The sequence below is a fragment of the Cetorhinus maximus genome, chromosome 6, assembly GCF_964194155.1.
Source record: "Cetorhinus maximus chromosome 6, sCetMax3.hap1.1, whole genome shotgun sequence".
Classification (NCBI taxonomy): domain Eukaryota; kingdom Metazoa; phylum Chordata; class Chondrichthyes; order Lamniformes; family Cetorhinidae; genus Cetorhinus; species Cetorhinus maximus.
This window is the reverse complement of record NC_135884.1, coordinates 11,542,546-11,559,879: the sequence shown is the minus strand read 5'-3', so window position 1 is coordinate 11,559,879 and position 17,334 is coordinate 11,542,546. Positions and strand designations below refer to the sequence as shown.

General features: G+C 42.3%; 1 protein-coding gene across 2 annotated transcripts in view; it reads right to left on the bottom strand.

Moving 5' to 3' along the window:
• Positions 1-17,000, bottom strand: part of usp4 (ubiquitin specific peptidase 4 (proto-oncogene)) — an 83,725-nt gene extending 66,725 nt beyond the window's left edge. The window contains exons 1-3 of one of the 2 annotated variants that reach the window (XM_078543174.1): positions 16,774-17,000; positions 9,187-9,314; positions 885-1,015 (exon numbers count right to left, since the gene is read on the bottom strand). In XM_078543174.1, coding sequence (XP_078399300.1) covers positions 885-1,015; positions 9,187-9,314; positions 16,774-16,862 — 348 coding nt within the window. In that variant the 5' untranslated portion in view covers positions 16,863-17,000. The remainder of the gene's footprint in view (positions 1-884; positions 1,016-9,186; positions 9,315-16,773) is intronic. The other variant, XM_078543175.1, reaches the window with a different exon arrangement.
• Between the last annotated feature and the right edge of the window lie 334 nt (positions 17,001-17,334).

The window sequence follows — 17,334 nt, the reverse complement described above, 5'->3', positions numbered from 1 at the left end:
CCAGCCAGCAAAGCCCACATCCCATGAATGAATAAAAAAAATACTCGTCTAGTGGTAAGCCATGTAGGGGTTTACCTCCCAGAATTGAGTGTCATGGATTTTGATCAATAAATCAACGAATTATTCATACAAACTAACTTTCTTGATTTCGTTGTGGTAACATGACTGCTCAGAATTGAAATACGTGCCAAGCAGAAAATTTAGTATCACTGAATTTCAGTGGTCAGATTACATCCTTTGAAGGGTTGCTGTCCAATTCCCATTAAACAATTCATTTTATTCTTTTGATTTTTATTACACGTCATTGGACAAGGAACATATTAGGGGAAACTTGGTTTGATACCGGTATTAAGAAGATTTGCCTTAAGTTTTATTGGCTATGTTCAAACTACATATATAGCATAGTGGTTACCTTAGTGGATGAGCAACCCATGCAAATTTGGGTTTTAAGTTCAATCGATTTGGTAATTTGTGAGCTGGCACCATTAAAGTTGCAGGACTGTTTACAATTTCTTACAAGTGACCCCAGTCCCACACTGTATAAGCTCACCCTTAAAGCCCACTGGGGTTGTCACGCAAGCTACTCAAAACTAGGAACAGGCAATAATGCAGGCTTGCCAGCATCATTCAAATCTTAAAAATATATTTATTAAAAAATTCATTCAGCTTTTCTCGAATTATTAGTCTAGCAGAATTGTGTCTCAAGACTTTATGCTCGCTGGCCCATTTCCATTTTTCAATATGCACTGGAAACAATTCCACCCAGCTTCAGTACGATTTTGAGTTCATTGCCAAAACAAATTTTATAAAAATGAAACTAACTAAACTGAAAATCAGTTGCTAATAAAACCCATTTCAATTCCTTGGATTTGACATTGTCTTACCTTTCGTACAATGGGTTCCTGACCCACAACACATGCATACCAATTGACCAACTTGTTCCAAGCTTCAGTGGGAACCAAGACATAATCCAGCTCATCGATTAAGTGTTCCTTCAGGACCTGTGATTCTACTTCTATTTAAAAAAAAGTAACAGATTACAAGTTAAGATGCTGCAATATTAATAACTTCTCACCCTTTCCCAATCCCAAGCATCTTTAGCTGAGTTTGGAGAGGATGAATGACTTAAGTCCACGGAATTAAAATAAGTAAACTGTGATTATATGACTAACACTTAGATGTGGCTTAGTTTTACAGCATAAGGTAAATGTTTTCTCAAAAATAATTTACATCTTTGAGAGAAGTTAGATGGATAGACAGGAAGTGAACAATAAGTTGTTTTATCACATGTAATGTACAATACTACTAGTAACCTAAATACAGTGACTGAATAGGCAAAGTGTATTTTTAGCTCAAATTCCATTATTATTCATGAGTTTGTGTAGAGCCCATAAATCCCTGTCTTTGACTGATCTATGTTGAGGTATTGGCTCATTTTGGCTCATCCCATATTTGCTTTGAAAAGCCCGCAGTGATCGGAAAGATGGCCCAAAATCCAAGTAATGAGAAGTAGGTAGCAGGTGCTGCATGTAGCAGCATAGGATAAAGACACAATGGGAAAGTTGTAGCAGTTGCATGTTGTGGGGCATTATAAACAGAAGGAAGGTAGTTTTTGAGATGTCAGGGAATACCCAGCAATGAGGGGTCAGGCAGGCAGCAGCACCTAGAGGAGAGTGCAAGAGGACGACCCTGGGACAGGCAGTCAGCAGCACCCAGAGGAAAATACGAGGACGACCCTGGGACAGGCAGTCAGCAGCACCCAGAGGAGAGTGCAAGAGGACGACCCTGGGGTAGGCAGTCAGCAGCACCCAGAGGAGAGTGCAAGAGGACGACCCTGGGGCAGGCAGTCAGCAGCACCCAGAGGAGAGTGCAAGAGGACGACCCTGGGGCAGGCAGTCAGCAGCATCTAGAGGATCTAGTCTATCTATAGGATCTAACATTTAGTCTATACTCAAGTAGGAGTAAGGGTAAAATAAAAGCAAGGGTCCATGTTTTATTTAGTTAAGATATGCCTGGGGAGCTCAGTCACGTGATTTGCACATCCTGCGCTATGCGGGAAATCCTAGATGTTCTTGGCGGTCTGGATGACCATGTGTGCAGGAGGTGCGTCCGAATGGGGAAACTTGAGCTCCGGGTTTTGGAGCTTGAGCAGCAGCTGGGGGCACTACGGAGCATTCACGAGGCTTAGGGAAGAGCAGGCAGAGGGGGGATGGGCGACCACCAGACAGAAGGGGGCCAGGCAGGTAGTGAGGTAGAGAGGGAATCCCCTAAGTGCATCTCGCTTGCAAACCACTTTTTGGCCTTGGAAAATGGTGAGAGGTGATGGTTCCTCTGTGGAGGCCAACCAGAGCCAAGGCCATGGCACTGTGGGTGGTCTAGCTGCTCAGTGGGGAGGAAGAAGTGTAGAAAGGTAATAGTGGTAGGGGATTCGTTAGTGAAGGGAGTAGACAGGCGCTTCTGCAGCCATAGACATGACTCCAGGGTGGTATGTTGCCTGCCGGGTGCCAGGGTCAATGATGTCATGGAACAACTGCAGGGCATTCTGAAGGGGGAGGGTGAACAGCCAGTGATCATGGTCCATGTTGGGACCAACGACATAGGAAGAAAAAGAAATGAAGTCCTACAAGCAGGCTTTAGGGCGTTAGGTAAGAAATTGAAAAGCAGGACTTCAAAGGTAGCAATCTCCAGATTACTCCTGGTGCCACGCAATAGTGAGTATAGGAACAGAAGGGTAGAGCAGATGAATGCGTGGCTGGAGAGATGGTGCAGGAGGGAGGGCTTTAAATTCCTGGGACATTGGGACCTGTACAAGTTGGACAGGTTACATCTAAACAGGAACAGGGCCAACATCCTCGCAGGGAGGTTTGCTAATGCTGTTGGGGTGGATTTAAACGAAATTGGCAGGGGGATGGGATCCTGAAAAGTAGTTCAGAGGGCAGAGAAGCTGAAATGGAATTAGAAATTAAAAGGCTAGTAAGTGAGTCTGGAAGGCAGAGGAAACATAGGCTAATAAGAAAGAGGAGAGTTTAGCAAGGCTAAATGGAATATATTTTAATGCAAGGAGCTTGAGGAATAAGACAAATGAGCTGAGGGCACAGATAGGCACATGGGAGCATGATATCATAGCTATGACTGAGACTTGGCAAAATGGGCAGGATTGGCAGCTTAACATTCCCGGTTATAGGGTATTCAGGCGAGGTAGAGGGGGATGGGGTGGGGGGCCGCAATATCACAGAATCACAGTGCAGAAGAGGCCCTTCGGCCCATCAAGTCTGCACGGATCAAAGAATCAATTATAACAGTGAGGAGGGATGATATCATCAAATGAGGCCACATGGGTAAAAGTGAAAAACATAAAAGGGGCAAACACACTGTTGGGTGTGTACCATAGGCCCCCAAACAGTCAGGGAGAGATAGAGGATCAAATATGTAATCAAATTTCAGAGAAATGTAAGAATAATAAGGCAGTAATAGGGGATTTTAATTACCCAAATATTAACTTGGATAGCTTTAGTGTGCAAGGTAGGGAGGGAGCAAAATTCTTAAGTTGCATACAGGAGAACTTTTTTTAGCAAGTGCATAGAAAACCCAACAAGGGAGGGGGCAGTTCTGGACCTAATATTCGGAAATGAATCCGGGCAGGTGGAAGGCGTATGTGTAGGGGAGCATTTTGGAGATAGTGACCATAACTCAGTTAGATTTAGGATAGTTTTGGAAAAGGATAAGGTTGGGCTGGGAATAAAAGTTCTAAACTGGGGAAAGGCTAAATTTACTAAGGTGAGATGCGATTTGCCCCAAGTAGACTGGGAGCAGCTATTTGCAGATAAAACCGTGTCAGAGCAGTGGCGGGGGGGGGGGGGGGGGGGGGGGGGGGGGGGGCATTCAAGGAGGAAATACAGAGAGTACAGGGCAAATATGTTCCCGTAAAGACAAGAGGGGTAGTGGTGGTGGGGGGGGGCTGTGGAATCAAGTCCAGAGAACCCAGAGATGTTAAGGGAAATAAAGGTTAGGATTAAGAAGGGAAGTTTATGGCAGATACAGAGGGCTCAATACGGCAAGTCCCTAGAGGGGAATAAAAAGTGCAGGGGGGAACTTAAAAAGGAAATTAGGAAAGTTAAGAAAGTGCATGAGAAAGCATTGGTGGGTAGAATAAAGGAAGACCCAAAGGGGTTTTTAAAATATACAAAAAGCAAGAGAATAACTAGGGACCATAGAGGTAATGTGTGTGGACCTGGAAGACGTGGGTACAGTCCTCATTGAATACTTTGCGTCGGTCTTCACAATGGAAAGGGACAACACAGGTATAGACATCAGGGTGGAGGACTGTGAAATATTAGAGGAAATTAACATAGAGAGAGAGAGAAGGTACGAGCGGGTTTAGCGGCCTTAAAAGTGGACAAATCCGCAGGCCCGGATGAGGTGGACCCCAGGCTGTTGAGGGGGGCAAGGGAAGACATATTAGGGCCCTGGCAGTAATTTTCAAATCCTCTCTGGCCACAGGTGCCAGAGGACTGCTAACATTGTCCCATTATCAAAAAAGGAAGGGATAGACCAGGAAATTACAGGCCAGCCAGTCTAACCTCAGCAGTGGGAAAGTTACTAGAAAGAATTCTGAGGGATAGAATATATCTATACTTGGAGAGGCACGGATTATTCAGGGATAGTCATCATGGATTTGTTAAGGGAAGGTCGTGTTTGACAAATGTGATCGAATTTTTTGAGGAGGTAACCAGGAGTGTTGATGAGGGTAATGCATTTGATGTGATGTACAGGGACTTTAGCAAGGCTTTTGATAAGGTTCCTCATGGCAGACTAGTCAAGAAAATAAGAATCCATGGGATCCAAGGCAAAGTGGCACATTGGATTCAAAATTGATTGAGAGGCAGGAAGCAGAGGGTGATGGTAAATAATGAGGATGACAGCCATAAACTGTAGGAGGATATCAATGGACTGGGCAGGTGGGGCAGAGCAGTGGCAAAATGGAATTCAACCTGGAAAAGTGAGAGGTAATGCACTTGGGAGGGCTAACAAGGCAAGGGATTACACTATGAATGGTAGGACCCTGGAAAGTACGAAAGATCAGGGGGACCTTGGTGTGCATATCCACAGGTCCCTGAAGGTAGCAGGGCAGGTAGATAAGGTAGTTAAGAAAGCATATAGGATACATGCCTTTATTAGCCGAGGCACAGAATACAAGAGCAGGGAGGTTATGCTGGAACTGTATAAAATGCTGGTTAGGCCACAACTGGAGTACTGCGTGTAGTTCTGATCACTACATTATAGGAAGGATGTGATTGCACTGGAGAGGGTGCAGAGGAGATTTACCAGGTTGCTGCCTGGGCTGCCTGAGCTATGAGGAAAGATTGGATAGGCTGGGGTTGTTTTCCTTGAAGCAGTGAAGGTTGAGAGGAGGCCTGATAGAGGTGTATAAGATTGTGAGGGACATAGATAGGTGGATAGGAAGACACTTTTTCCATTAGTAAAGGGGTCAATAACCAGGGGGCATAGATTTAAGGTGAGGGGTACAAAGGGAGTTGAGGAGAAATGTTTTCACCCAGAGGGTGATGGGAGTCTGGAACTCACTGCCTGAAAGGGTGGTTGAATCAGAAACTCTCGTAACATTTAAGTATTTAGATATTAACTTGTGTTGCCATAGCCTTCAGGGCTATGGGCCAAGTGCTGGAAAACGGGATTAGTGTGGTCAGATCTTTGTTGACCAGCACAGACACGATGGGCCTACTGGCCTCCTTTTGTGCTGTAAACCTCTATGAGTCTATAAGTCAAGATTTTTCAGCATTGGCAAATGGGGTTTTAGTGTTGTTAAAAGTTTAGCCTCACTTTTAAATGTGCTCAAAGCACTTAACCAATTTAAATTTGGTTCACAGCGTCAGGGTTATGAGGACCAGGTTGACACAAACTTCAGTAATTCTCAGGCTGCTCCACCCAAGATGGAGGCACAAATCTAGAAGCCAAGGGGTCTCAAAGTATATGTATGTAGTCCTTGCATGCGCTAAGAGGAAATAATTAACAGTTGTCAAACAAATGAGCACATACCCAATACACACAATTAGAATTTTCTGGACAATTTTACAATAATTTGTATCTGTTATTACAGCAGTTTTAGAACTTTTCAGTAAATCTGTTTGCACTAATTAGCTGCACAAGTACAGCTGATCACCTCCACATACATCTTGTCAAAGCCATTTACCTGGACTAAGAGAAAAAAATATCAGATGGCACATTAATCTAACCTCTGTATTTGAGCCAAATCATGTGCTGTGGTTTCCTTAAGAGACAGGTTCACTGGTCTCTAATTATTAGATAAAATTACCATTTAGAATGAGTTTCTTTAGAAAGATACCGTGGAGATTTACGAGCATCTTTGGTTACATGACGACAATCACCAGTTGGCAGATATCACACAAAACAAGCTGGATTTCATGGGTAGCAACTGCATCTATTCTGAACCACTCAGATAGCTATCAACAGAAGGCAAGGATGTCAGGCAGTCACCACACATTAATGTGACCTCTGGATGTTCTAGGAGCATTTCAGCCAAGAAGCCTGTTTCAGCAGTTCTATTTTAGAAAGGACACTCAACATGAACTGATAGAAACTAAGGAACAATGTTTTGGACTACAAGAAGATAAAGCTATTTTGCAAGCAAACATTAGACCTGATCACAGTTCAGACAAAATCTGTATCGGGAAAGCAAGTTGCCTGTATCAGACACATTCCAAGTCCACAAGTATAATTACAAACACCTTTAAACCCCTAAAAAGTAATCTTATTTTCACAAGTCAACTGATATGGGGGAAGTGAGGGGGGAAATACCACAGGTCAACATAAGCAGCATTATATAGAAAAGTAGAATCATAAATATTTATCTTACCTTGAAACAAAAATAATTCTCCCCACTGACAATTTCAGATGCAAAGATGCTGTAATAAAACTTTCAGAAAAATTTCTCATATCATGTGGGCCATGCACAACCTGCATCTAAAATGGGAGTGACCTACTTCCATGTCTCTGCCTATGTTTCCGTGAAATAGTTGACAGGAGGCACCTAAGAGCAATCAAGGAACAACTCTCCATCCCCACAGCAACATAGTTCAGTCTAGCGAACTTTTACAACCTTGAGATCAAACCTGTTTCCAAATGCTGCTGTATTACAAGTTGTTGTTTTAAACACAGTCATATGACTTAGTGAGCTTAGATCTTGATGAATAGCTCTAGAGCCATATTTACAAAAGCAAAGATCTGGAGCCATGCACTATTGAAAAAAGTTACAAATTACAATTCAAGCTTCTGAAGTCTACCCTTTTCAGACTGTCCAAGAGGCCTTTAGAGCTTATTGTCATTAAGTTGTGAAAAATCTTTTAGCTTTCAAAATAAACATCTCTTTCACATTTATACATGGCTATCAAGGTAAAATTACGCAAACAAAGCCTAATTATGCTCTTTAAACAAGTGTAATCAGATTTCAGCTAGATATTGGTGCATAACTACAAGCGTAGTCCTTCAAGGAGAAAGTTATCATCACTGTTTGGGTAATAAACATTCAACCCCATGAGTCTGTTCCACCATTTTATTGGTGGTAGATGGTTGAGATCTCGACACCATTGTCTGCATTTAATCTGATACCCTTGCCTAGTAAAAATCTGATGAGTTTTGAAAATACCCAGATTACATAACCACAAACTTCTAAATTCAAGGGAATACCAGCCAATTCTATGCAACCTTTCCTCATAATTTAATCCCTTAAACCCTGATATCATTGTGGTGGATCAGCTCCATACTCCCTCCAATTTTGACATTATCTTGCCTGAGGTCCCAAAATTGAACACAGTACTCCAGATGGGCCACGACAAAGGCTCTGTACAAAAAGTATCACTTCCTCCCTTTTGTATCGCAGCCCCATTGAGATAAAGGCCAACATTTCATTTGGCTTTTTGATTACTTTTTGTATGCATGCACTAGCTTTTAATAATTTTTGTATCTGGACACCCAAATCCCATTCCTCCTCCATAGTTTCTAGTCTCTTAGCATTAAGAAAATATCCCGATTTATCTTTCTTGAATCCAAAGTGAACGATCTCTTAAACACTAAGATAAAAGCAAAAAACTGCGGATGCTGGAAATCCAAAACAAAAACAAAAATACCTGGAAAAATTCAGCAGGTCTGGCAGCATCTGCGGAGAGGAACACAGTTAACGCTTCGAGTCCGAATGACCCTTCAACAGAACTAAGTAAAAATAGAAGAGAGGTGAAATATAAGCTGGTTTAAGGGGGGGGGGGGTGGGGACAAGTAGAGCCAGTGATAGGTGGAGATAACCAAAAGATGTGTGAACAAGGCAAACGAGAGATACGAAAATCCTGTTGGACAGTATCTATCACTGGCTCTACTTGTTCCCCCCCCCTCCTTAAACCAGCTTATATTTCACCTCTCTTCTATTTTTACTTAGTTCTGTTGAAGGGTCACTTGGGCTCGAAACGTTAACTGTGTTCCTCTCCACAGATGCTGCCAGACTTGCTGAGTTTTTTTCAGGTATTTTTGTTTTTGCTTTGAACAATCTCTTGCTTCCATACTTTGAACTCCCACCTACCACAATTTTTGCGCACTCATTTAATGCGATGTGCCCTTTTGTGATTTGCTGCTCCCACCTACACAATTTACTCTGCCCCAAACTTGTGCCCACCTGCAAACTTGTACATACAACTCTATTTCTACAAATTTAATTGTTAATGCTACAAGACAGGCAGAACTACCATCTGCGCAGATATGATGGACTAAATGGCCTCCTTCTGTGCTGGAACTTTGATTTATTACAGTATAGATTTTAAAAGAAATTGATCAGGTAAGGCAGCACATGCAATGCATTATACATCCAGATATTGAATCCTGTTGCTGTTATCCAGCTTTCCAGACACAGAACATCTGACAGGGCTACAATAATAAAACAGGCTTTTGTTTCTTTTAAATGGCTGTCCATAAATCATGTATTAATTGAAACACACAAAGGTATCTTATGTTCAATGAAATACATCCCCCCACAACATGATGAAGCCACATAAGCTTAATATAATTTCTGTGAAATTATCAACTAGAAAAATCTAACATTAGCATATAGAACAAAGGTTGACAGTTTTCAAATAAACCAAAGCTCGGCATTCAACTTTTCAATACCTGCAAAAAGCCCAGAATTATCAATGGGGCCTGGAAACATTCCACGTTCTCCCACGTTGTACATATCCCAGTTGTCAAAACCCACATATTTCTTCCATTGTTTAAACCATCTACTGTCTATTAGGAACCTAAAAATCAAAACATCCAAGAAGTTATTTTGAGGGCATGAAATTACTATTTTCCTCTTATCCATCCCACTAAACCACACACCTCCAGCAATCTGCAGGGCTGACAGGCTCCCAAAGCCTCTGTCAACCTGTTTCCAGCTGCACCAGAAAGTACAACTCTGAGACTTTCTGTCTCCATGGTGAGACACCAAGAGTGCAGGTTTTTTGTTAAGTTATTCTTGGGGTATGAGTGCCACTAGCAAGCACAGGTCACCCAATCGCCCTTGAAACTGAGTGGCTTACCAGGCCATTTCAGAGGCCAGCTAAAAGTCAAGCACATTTGCTGCGGGTCTGGAGTTACATGTAGGCCAGATTGGAGAAGGACAGCAGACTTCCTCCCCTCAAGGACCTCGGTGAACCAGCTGGGTTTTAACGACAGTCTGGTAGCTTCATGATCATTATTAACGAGACTCGTTTTTTTAAATTCCAGATTCATGCATTAATTGAATTAATGCTGTGGTGGGATTTGAATTAATGTCTCCAGAGCATTAGTGCAGGCCTCTGGATGCCGTAAAAACGAGATTGAAGTTAGGAAGATACAACAAGGAATAACTTATATGCAACTCTTTCTTTGTCCTCAAGGTACTGACTTTTGTTTGTTTCTTGGCTTTGGTCTCTTAGAACTCATGCAAATTGCCATTATCCTAGTGAGAGTTTATACCATAATTGCCAGCAAATTCATCCCAATCTTAATCCTGTATTTATCCAAAACTCAGTTCCCATCAAAAATTAATGAATTCTATAAAGATCATAGCTTTAGCAGGTTTTTCCCCTTACATAGCTTAGTGGCAGAAATACTTAGCTGAACTTGGGACCTCCCCAACATGCATGGCTCAGTGCCAAACTGGTCAATGTGCTAATTAACAGATTGTTGAAAAGAGCATTTATTGGAAAAGAAAGATTAGAATATGTTATCACAATGGAATTTCATGCATGTTGGGGCAGAAGTGTTCATTTTTTTTTATTCTTTCACAGCATATGGGTGTTGCTGGCTGTGCCAGCATTTGGTGCCCATCTCTAATTGCTCTTGAGAAGGTGGTGGAGAGCTACCTTCTTGAACCACTGCAGTCCACCCACATTGCTGTTAGGGAGAGTGTTTCAGGATTTTTATCCAGCAACAGTGAAGGAACAGCAATATAATTCCAAGTCAGGATGGTGTGTGGCTTGGGGATTGCAGACGGTGGTGTTCCCATGCACCTGCTGCTCTGTCCTTCTAGGTGGTGGAGGTCACGGTTTTAGAAGTTGCTGTTGGGAGCCTTGGTGAATTGCTGCGGTGCAACTTGTAGATGGTACACACTGCTGCCACTGCGCATTTGTGGTGGAAGGAGTGAATGCTTAAGGTGGCGAATGGGGTGCCAATCAAGCGGGTTGCTTTGTCCTGGACGACGTCAAACTTTGAGTGTTGTAGGAGCTGCACTCATCCAGGCAAGTGGAGAGCATTCCATCACACTCCTGATTTGTGCCTTGTAGATGGTGGACAGGCTTTGGGGAGTCAGGAAGTGATACGGAATTCCTAGCCTCCGATCTGCTCTTGTGGCCACAGTATTTATATGACTGGTCCAGTTCAGTTTCTGGTCAATGGTGACCTCCAGAATAATCTAACCTCCAAGTCAGAAGGTTGAGAGTTGAAGCTCCGGTTCAGGATGTCAGTACATCTCTAGAAAAAGAGAAGACTGAGGGATGATCTAATAGAGGTCATTCAGATTACAAAGGAGTTTGAATGGGCAGGTGTAGAAATGCTTCCATTTGTGGAATAGTTCAAAATTAGGGGTCATAAGTATAAGACAGTCACCAATAAATCCAATAAGGAATTCAGCAGAAACTTCTTTATGCAAAGAATGGTTAGAATATGGAACTTGTTACCACAGGGAGTAATTGAGATGAATAGTATAAATACAGTTAAAAGGAAGTTGGACAAGTCTGAGGAAGCAAGAATTAGAAAGGTACGTTGATAGGGTTAGATGAAGGCAGGGGTGAGAAGAGGGGAGGAGCATAACAGTGACTGATGTAAATTCTATGTAATTTGTTTGCATAACCTTGTTGCATGCAAAACTGACTGCTGCCTACACTTCACAAAAGTAATTCATTGGATATGAAGCACTTTGGAACATCCCAAGGAAATGAAAGACACCATATAAATTCTTTAGTTTATCTGAAGGCAGTATCTCATCTGTGAGGTTTTCATAATCACAGCTCACTGTTACAGGTTAAAGACCAGATCATTTTGCTAGAATTCCACAGGATTGATTTTTCTAAGCTTCTAAAGCATCATTTTCCCTTTGAGCTTGCAGCTATAACCCCAGGCATCGGAATCTGATCAATTTTTGTCTGCTAACACAGTGGGCTCCAAGGTCATTATCAATAACATTAATTTATTACATTAACGAAACTAACCTTTACATTTTCTAATCATACACAAGTTCTTGAAACTCAAATCTCTCAAATGGCAAACTGTTCAAATAATTTAACAATTGTTCAATAGATTAATACTTGAAGGTATGTTATCTACTAAAAAATGAAGTGTTAGTGCCGAATTTTATAACCTACAGAGATAAAACTGCTCAAAGGGGAAAATATGAATACAAAGGTTCAAACTGAGACTGAAATAGCTCAATCGCGTGACCAAAGGTCTAATGGTTCAGGGTCTCAGCAACCCTATTTCATTATATTTGGCCTGTCCTGTTGTGTATTTGCAGCATTTTCTGTGAAGAAGGCATTTACCAGCAGTATTTATTCACATCTCCGTGGGCCGGTCACTTATATGAACTGCAGATTAGGTCCTCTCTCTCCCATTGCTTTTGCAGCATTTCCTGTTCTGAACCAGGCAGATGTTTTAGATTTACAAAGATGATACCAGAAATGCATGGATATGCATATTAGGAAAGGGTGAACAGGCTGGGTCTCTTTTCTCTTGAAAAAGAAAGCCTGAGGGGTGACCATTAGAGGTTTTGAAAACTAGGAAAGCTTTTGATAGAGTGGATACAGAGAGAATGTTTCCACTTGTGGGGAAGAACACATAATAGAGGCTGTCAATATAAAATAAGAAATCCAGTCGGAAATTCAGAAGTAACTTCTTTATCCAAAGAGCGGTGAGAATTTGGAACTCACTACCACACAGAGTGGTTGAAGTAAATAGCATAGATGCATTTAAAGGGAAGTTAGAAAAGCATATAAGGGAGAAGCGAATAGGGGGTTATGATGATAGGTTTAGATGAGGAAAGATGGGAGGCTTGAGTGGAGCTTAAATGGTGAAAGGCCTACTTCAGTGCCGTATATCCTTTGCAAACTATACAACTGAATATACACAAGCTAAAGGAGCTATGTGCTAGATTAGCAAGTTTAACTTTTTATAAAGAAAACTTGACTGAAGAAAGATGTGGGCATCAAGAGCGAATGAGGATCAGGTGGGGGTGAAGTGCACCCAAGGAATGGGAAAAAGACTGATCAATCTACTGGGTGCACTGCAGCAAGTTGCTAAGACAAAATCGGCATCACCCCCCAAACCAATGACATCCTCCATCTAAAAGAACAAGGGCAATTGGTGCATGGAAATTCCCATTACCTCCAAATCACGCACCATGGATCAAAGTCCTGGAACTTCATACCCAATAGCGCTGTGGGATGACCTTCATCATATGTCCTGCAGCAATTCAAGGCAACACACCATTTTCTGAAGGCAATCAAGGGTGGGCAATAAATGCCAGCCTTGCCAGTGGCACCCAAATCCTGAGAATGAAGTTTTAACAAAGTACCGTGCAACTGAGCAGCCACTCATAATAAGCTCTACTAAATTGTATTCAGCATCAGTGTTTGCACATTTCCTTTCGGAAATAAACAACATTAAAATAAATTGCTAGCACTGTTCCTGATGCTAATGAATACTCATATGAATCCCATATTTACTAAGAAATTGTACGCTTTGAATAAAAATCTCTCGCTTTCCGTTTCCTAAGCATTTGATCAAGTGTATCAGCTTCTTATTTATGCCTGTATGGATTCAAGCTGTTGGCGCTTTAACTTTCCTTAGATTTTCTTCCAGTTCAACATTTTTGAAAGGCAATGGGCTGAAGGAAGTAATACGTCACATCTATTCTCAGTTTCGTCTTTCACCTAACACATTTCAGTTTCATTTATAAATATAACGGCATGCTGTAACACAACTTTTTACTGCCTCTGACTCAAGACAGCCTTCTGGGACCAGTAAAACTTTTTACTTTTGTCTAGGGAAGTGAATTAGAAGAGTTTGGTTGAAGTTTAGTCTCTTGTGGACTAAGCAACTAGTTTTTTCCAGCATTTATAGTGCAACTGTGTTCAGGCTCAAATTCATATCTTTATTCCAGTGATTTGCATATGTCCTGTCAAGCTAAGGTGGACACAATGATAACATTTCCATTGAGAAATTTCAAGATGTGCTGCATTTAAAGTTGTAGGAGTGAGGGCAAGAAGTTTCTGGTGTCAATAAATGTATAATTGTATTTAGTAACAACATTGTACTACAAAAGTGAAGAGACTTAATGTACTAGGCATATCAAGACAGACCTTGAGGGGTTAGTATGTGCAGGTTCAAAGCTGAACGAATGTGGTCACGAATTAAGGGAAATGTTTGAAGTGGGAAAATGGCATTTTAGAAATAGCTATACTGAAAAGAGAATCATCAGAGCAGATATGATGCACATGGAGGCTGAGCGAAACAGTTGAGTGTATTTGCAACAAGCAGTTATGGTCGTCTATGTGATTGTAACAAATACAAGCAGCAGCAATAAGCAAGGTACACAATATATAGCAATTTTAACTTCAAAAATTCCTACAGTATCTCAGACACTTAGCAATAAAAGTCATGAGAATCGACAAAAATCATGGATTAAAAAAGCAGGATTTCTAGAGCTTTTAAATCCAGGGAGAAAAACAGATAAACATGGGGCTAAGCCAAATGGCTTAAAAGTTTTGCCACCAATGGTGGAGCAGAGGGAAGAGGATATATAGAAGACCAGAGTTGCAGGCACATAGTACACAGTAAAGTTCCTTAACAGCAAAGAAATAAAGGGCCAGATAATCTGATTTAATTATGCCAATGAGGCATGGATGTTGTGCAGAACAACAGGAGGGTTCACATGCTTTTTCTGGAATAATGCCATGGGAGCTTTTATACCCACTTAAGACATATGATGAAGGTCATCCCACAGTGCTATTGGGTATGGAGTTCCTCATCCAAAAGATGGTACCTCTGACAATGCAGTACATGTAGCACTTCCACAGTACCACACTCAAGTATCAATGTAGCTTTAGTGCTCAACTCTGTGACATACGGCTTGAATCCACACTTTCTGACTCAGAAGCTACCAAAGCCATGGATAGCACCCACAGGTCAACAGCTCAAATTACTATTATAAAATTCTCTCTTAAGAGGTGCAAGTTGAAGGTATTTTTGCATAGAGGAAAGAAAAGAAGTTAAACAGCATTGGGAAATGTCACCTCTTTTTATTCATTCACCAATTGGTGGCGTCGCTGGCAAGGCCAGAAGCACTTTTTGCCCATCCCCAACTGTCGTCGATCGAATGGCTTGCTTAGTCATTTTGGGGGAATTAAGGGTCACCCACATTGTTGTGGGCTTGGAGTGACATACAGGCCAGACTGGGTAACGGCAGCATACTTCCTTCCTTACAGAATTGTTACAGCACAAAAGAAGGCCATTCAGCCTATTGTGTCTGCACCAGCTCTCTGAATGAGCAAGTCCTCAAAGGACATTAGTGAATCAGATGGGTTTTTATGACACTCCGGTCGTTACGTGGTCACCATTACTAGTTTTCTTTTAAAAATCAAAAATGTATTTATTTACTGAATTTGAATTCATGTCTCTGGATCAGTAGTCCAGGTCCAATCATTATGTCACTGTTTCCTATTCACCCTTCCACCTCTGGGATCAACTCCAGACAGGTTTCTAGGATCCACAGTTCCCTCTTCACTCATTGTAAAGGTTCGACATTAAGTTTGTCTTGATAGCATCAGCCCTTTTACTGAAGCACTGCGTATCTGCAGCACAAATACTACCTTTAATTTGGTATAAACTGGCACCTGGCAATAATGTTCTTATGTGAGAAGCACTCTTCCAAACTAAATTTCAGGTGTATTTTGGGGACTCAACGGTTGGATCTGCATCGAACCGTGCCATGGCAGTTGTTGTGTTGACAATGGATGACAAAACGAAAAACATTCCATTCCCCAGTGTCGAACTCCTCACTTTGATGAACACAGTGACAGCTGTCAAGTGCAGAAATGTGGCCCAGAGCAATGCCCTCAGTTTTCCTTTCTCAATGGGAAAATACTTATTCTCTCTTCGCACCTTCTGCACCAGTAACATGATCTTGGCAATTAAGAGTTTATAGACTTGTTACTGCTTCAGTATCCACCTTTAAAGAACCATTCTGGAATATATATATATCTTCACTTTCAAGCTACTTTTAAAAAGTCCTACTTTGATAAACTGAATGGATTTAATCCCCACAATGAAACAGCTGAGTCAGCAAGGAGCTGTGTTTAAACCAAAAATTCTTAAAGGCATCAGGGATTTAAAACCAGCTAAATACTTTCTTCTCCCCTACTCTGAATTGAACAAATTCATTTTTGAACTGCCCACAGATCCCTTATATTTTCCTAAGTTTGAGACCCACAGGGCCACAATCCTAAACGATTGAGCACTGAAAGTAAAAAACAGTTTGTAACTAGACAGCTAAAAATGACTGTCGCGTCTTAAAAGGGTGTTTCTTTTAAATAATAAAGATTCAAGACGTTAAAGACACCCTGGAAGAAGAGAAACTTTAAAATGGGGCAAGTGAGAAACAGGATGTTTTGGGAGTCACCTAATTGTCGAGGCTGGACAGCTGTTTCGCGTGAAAATAAACTTCACGTCTAAATTGCTGGGTTATTTACAGCTAAATGTTATTCCAAGTGTGCCTGTTGCGGGTGGCTGCTGGGCAAGTCAAGTCTCAACAGAAACACAGTCGGATCAGGGACCTTAATATTCCACTTAAGGATGGAAGGAAACCTTTCAGAGGAACTTCTTCGGGGTTCAGTGTTTTCTAATAAAGAGTGTTAAGGTTACTCTTTAAGATTCAGGCCACACGTTGTTGCACCGACACCGTGGGGAGTTTGTGCGGAGGGTCGGAGCTTCCCGGGTAGATTTACTACCGGAATCCCGAGGCCTACGCCATGACATGTCAAAACCAGCCGTTTCCCCGCCGGCTCTGCCCCAGGGTGGGGTTCAACCCTCACTCCCCGGCCGCATTTCGCTCCCCTTACCCCACCCCGGCGAGTGACGGGGGCTGGGGGGTTCTTACCCATGGCCTTCACCCTGAGGAGCTAAATCACCGTCGCCAACGCCCCCTCCCTTCCCCCCTCCTTCCTCCCTTCCTTCCTTCCTTACCACGAATCTCCTTTCTTGAGCGACGTTTTCAACAAGCTCCCAATCTCATTCTTCTGGCTCTCCAGGTCCGGGACGCCGCCTTCCGCCATGACTCTCACCGACAGAGCGAGAAGGAGAGACAGGGAGCGCGAGCGAACCGAGCACCACGCGCATGAGCGCTGCCGGCACGCATGCACACCCACCCCGCCGGCTCCCGTTTCCCCACCACCAACCGGGCCGGCCTTTCCGACTGCGCAGCCGCGCTGCCGTCATTCTCTCCCCACCCTCCCTTCACGGAGCGTCATTACGTCATTGCACACCGACGCGTCATCCGAGACGATGGGAGCGGGGGGTCAAAGAGAAAAAAAACTCCCGTCAGGCTGCTTAGCAACTGCCGGGTCCCTGTGACGTGTCGCTGGTCACTAAAGTCCTGAGGTTTTTAAAAAATCAAATCTACATGTTTATTATTTTAAATGAACTGAGCTCGAATTAACCTTTTTGGAATAAAAGAAGCAAAGAGCCAGTTTGTGATCATGAAGGTAGGGGTCTGATCATCCATCCAGAATTTCAATCCAACCTTGA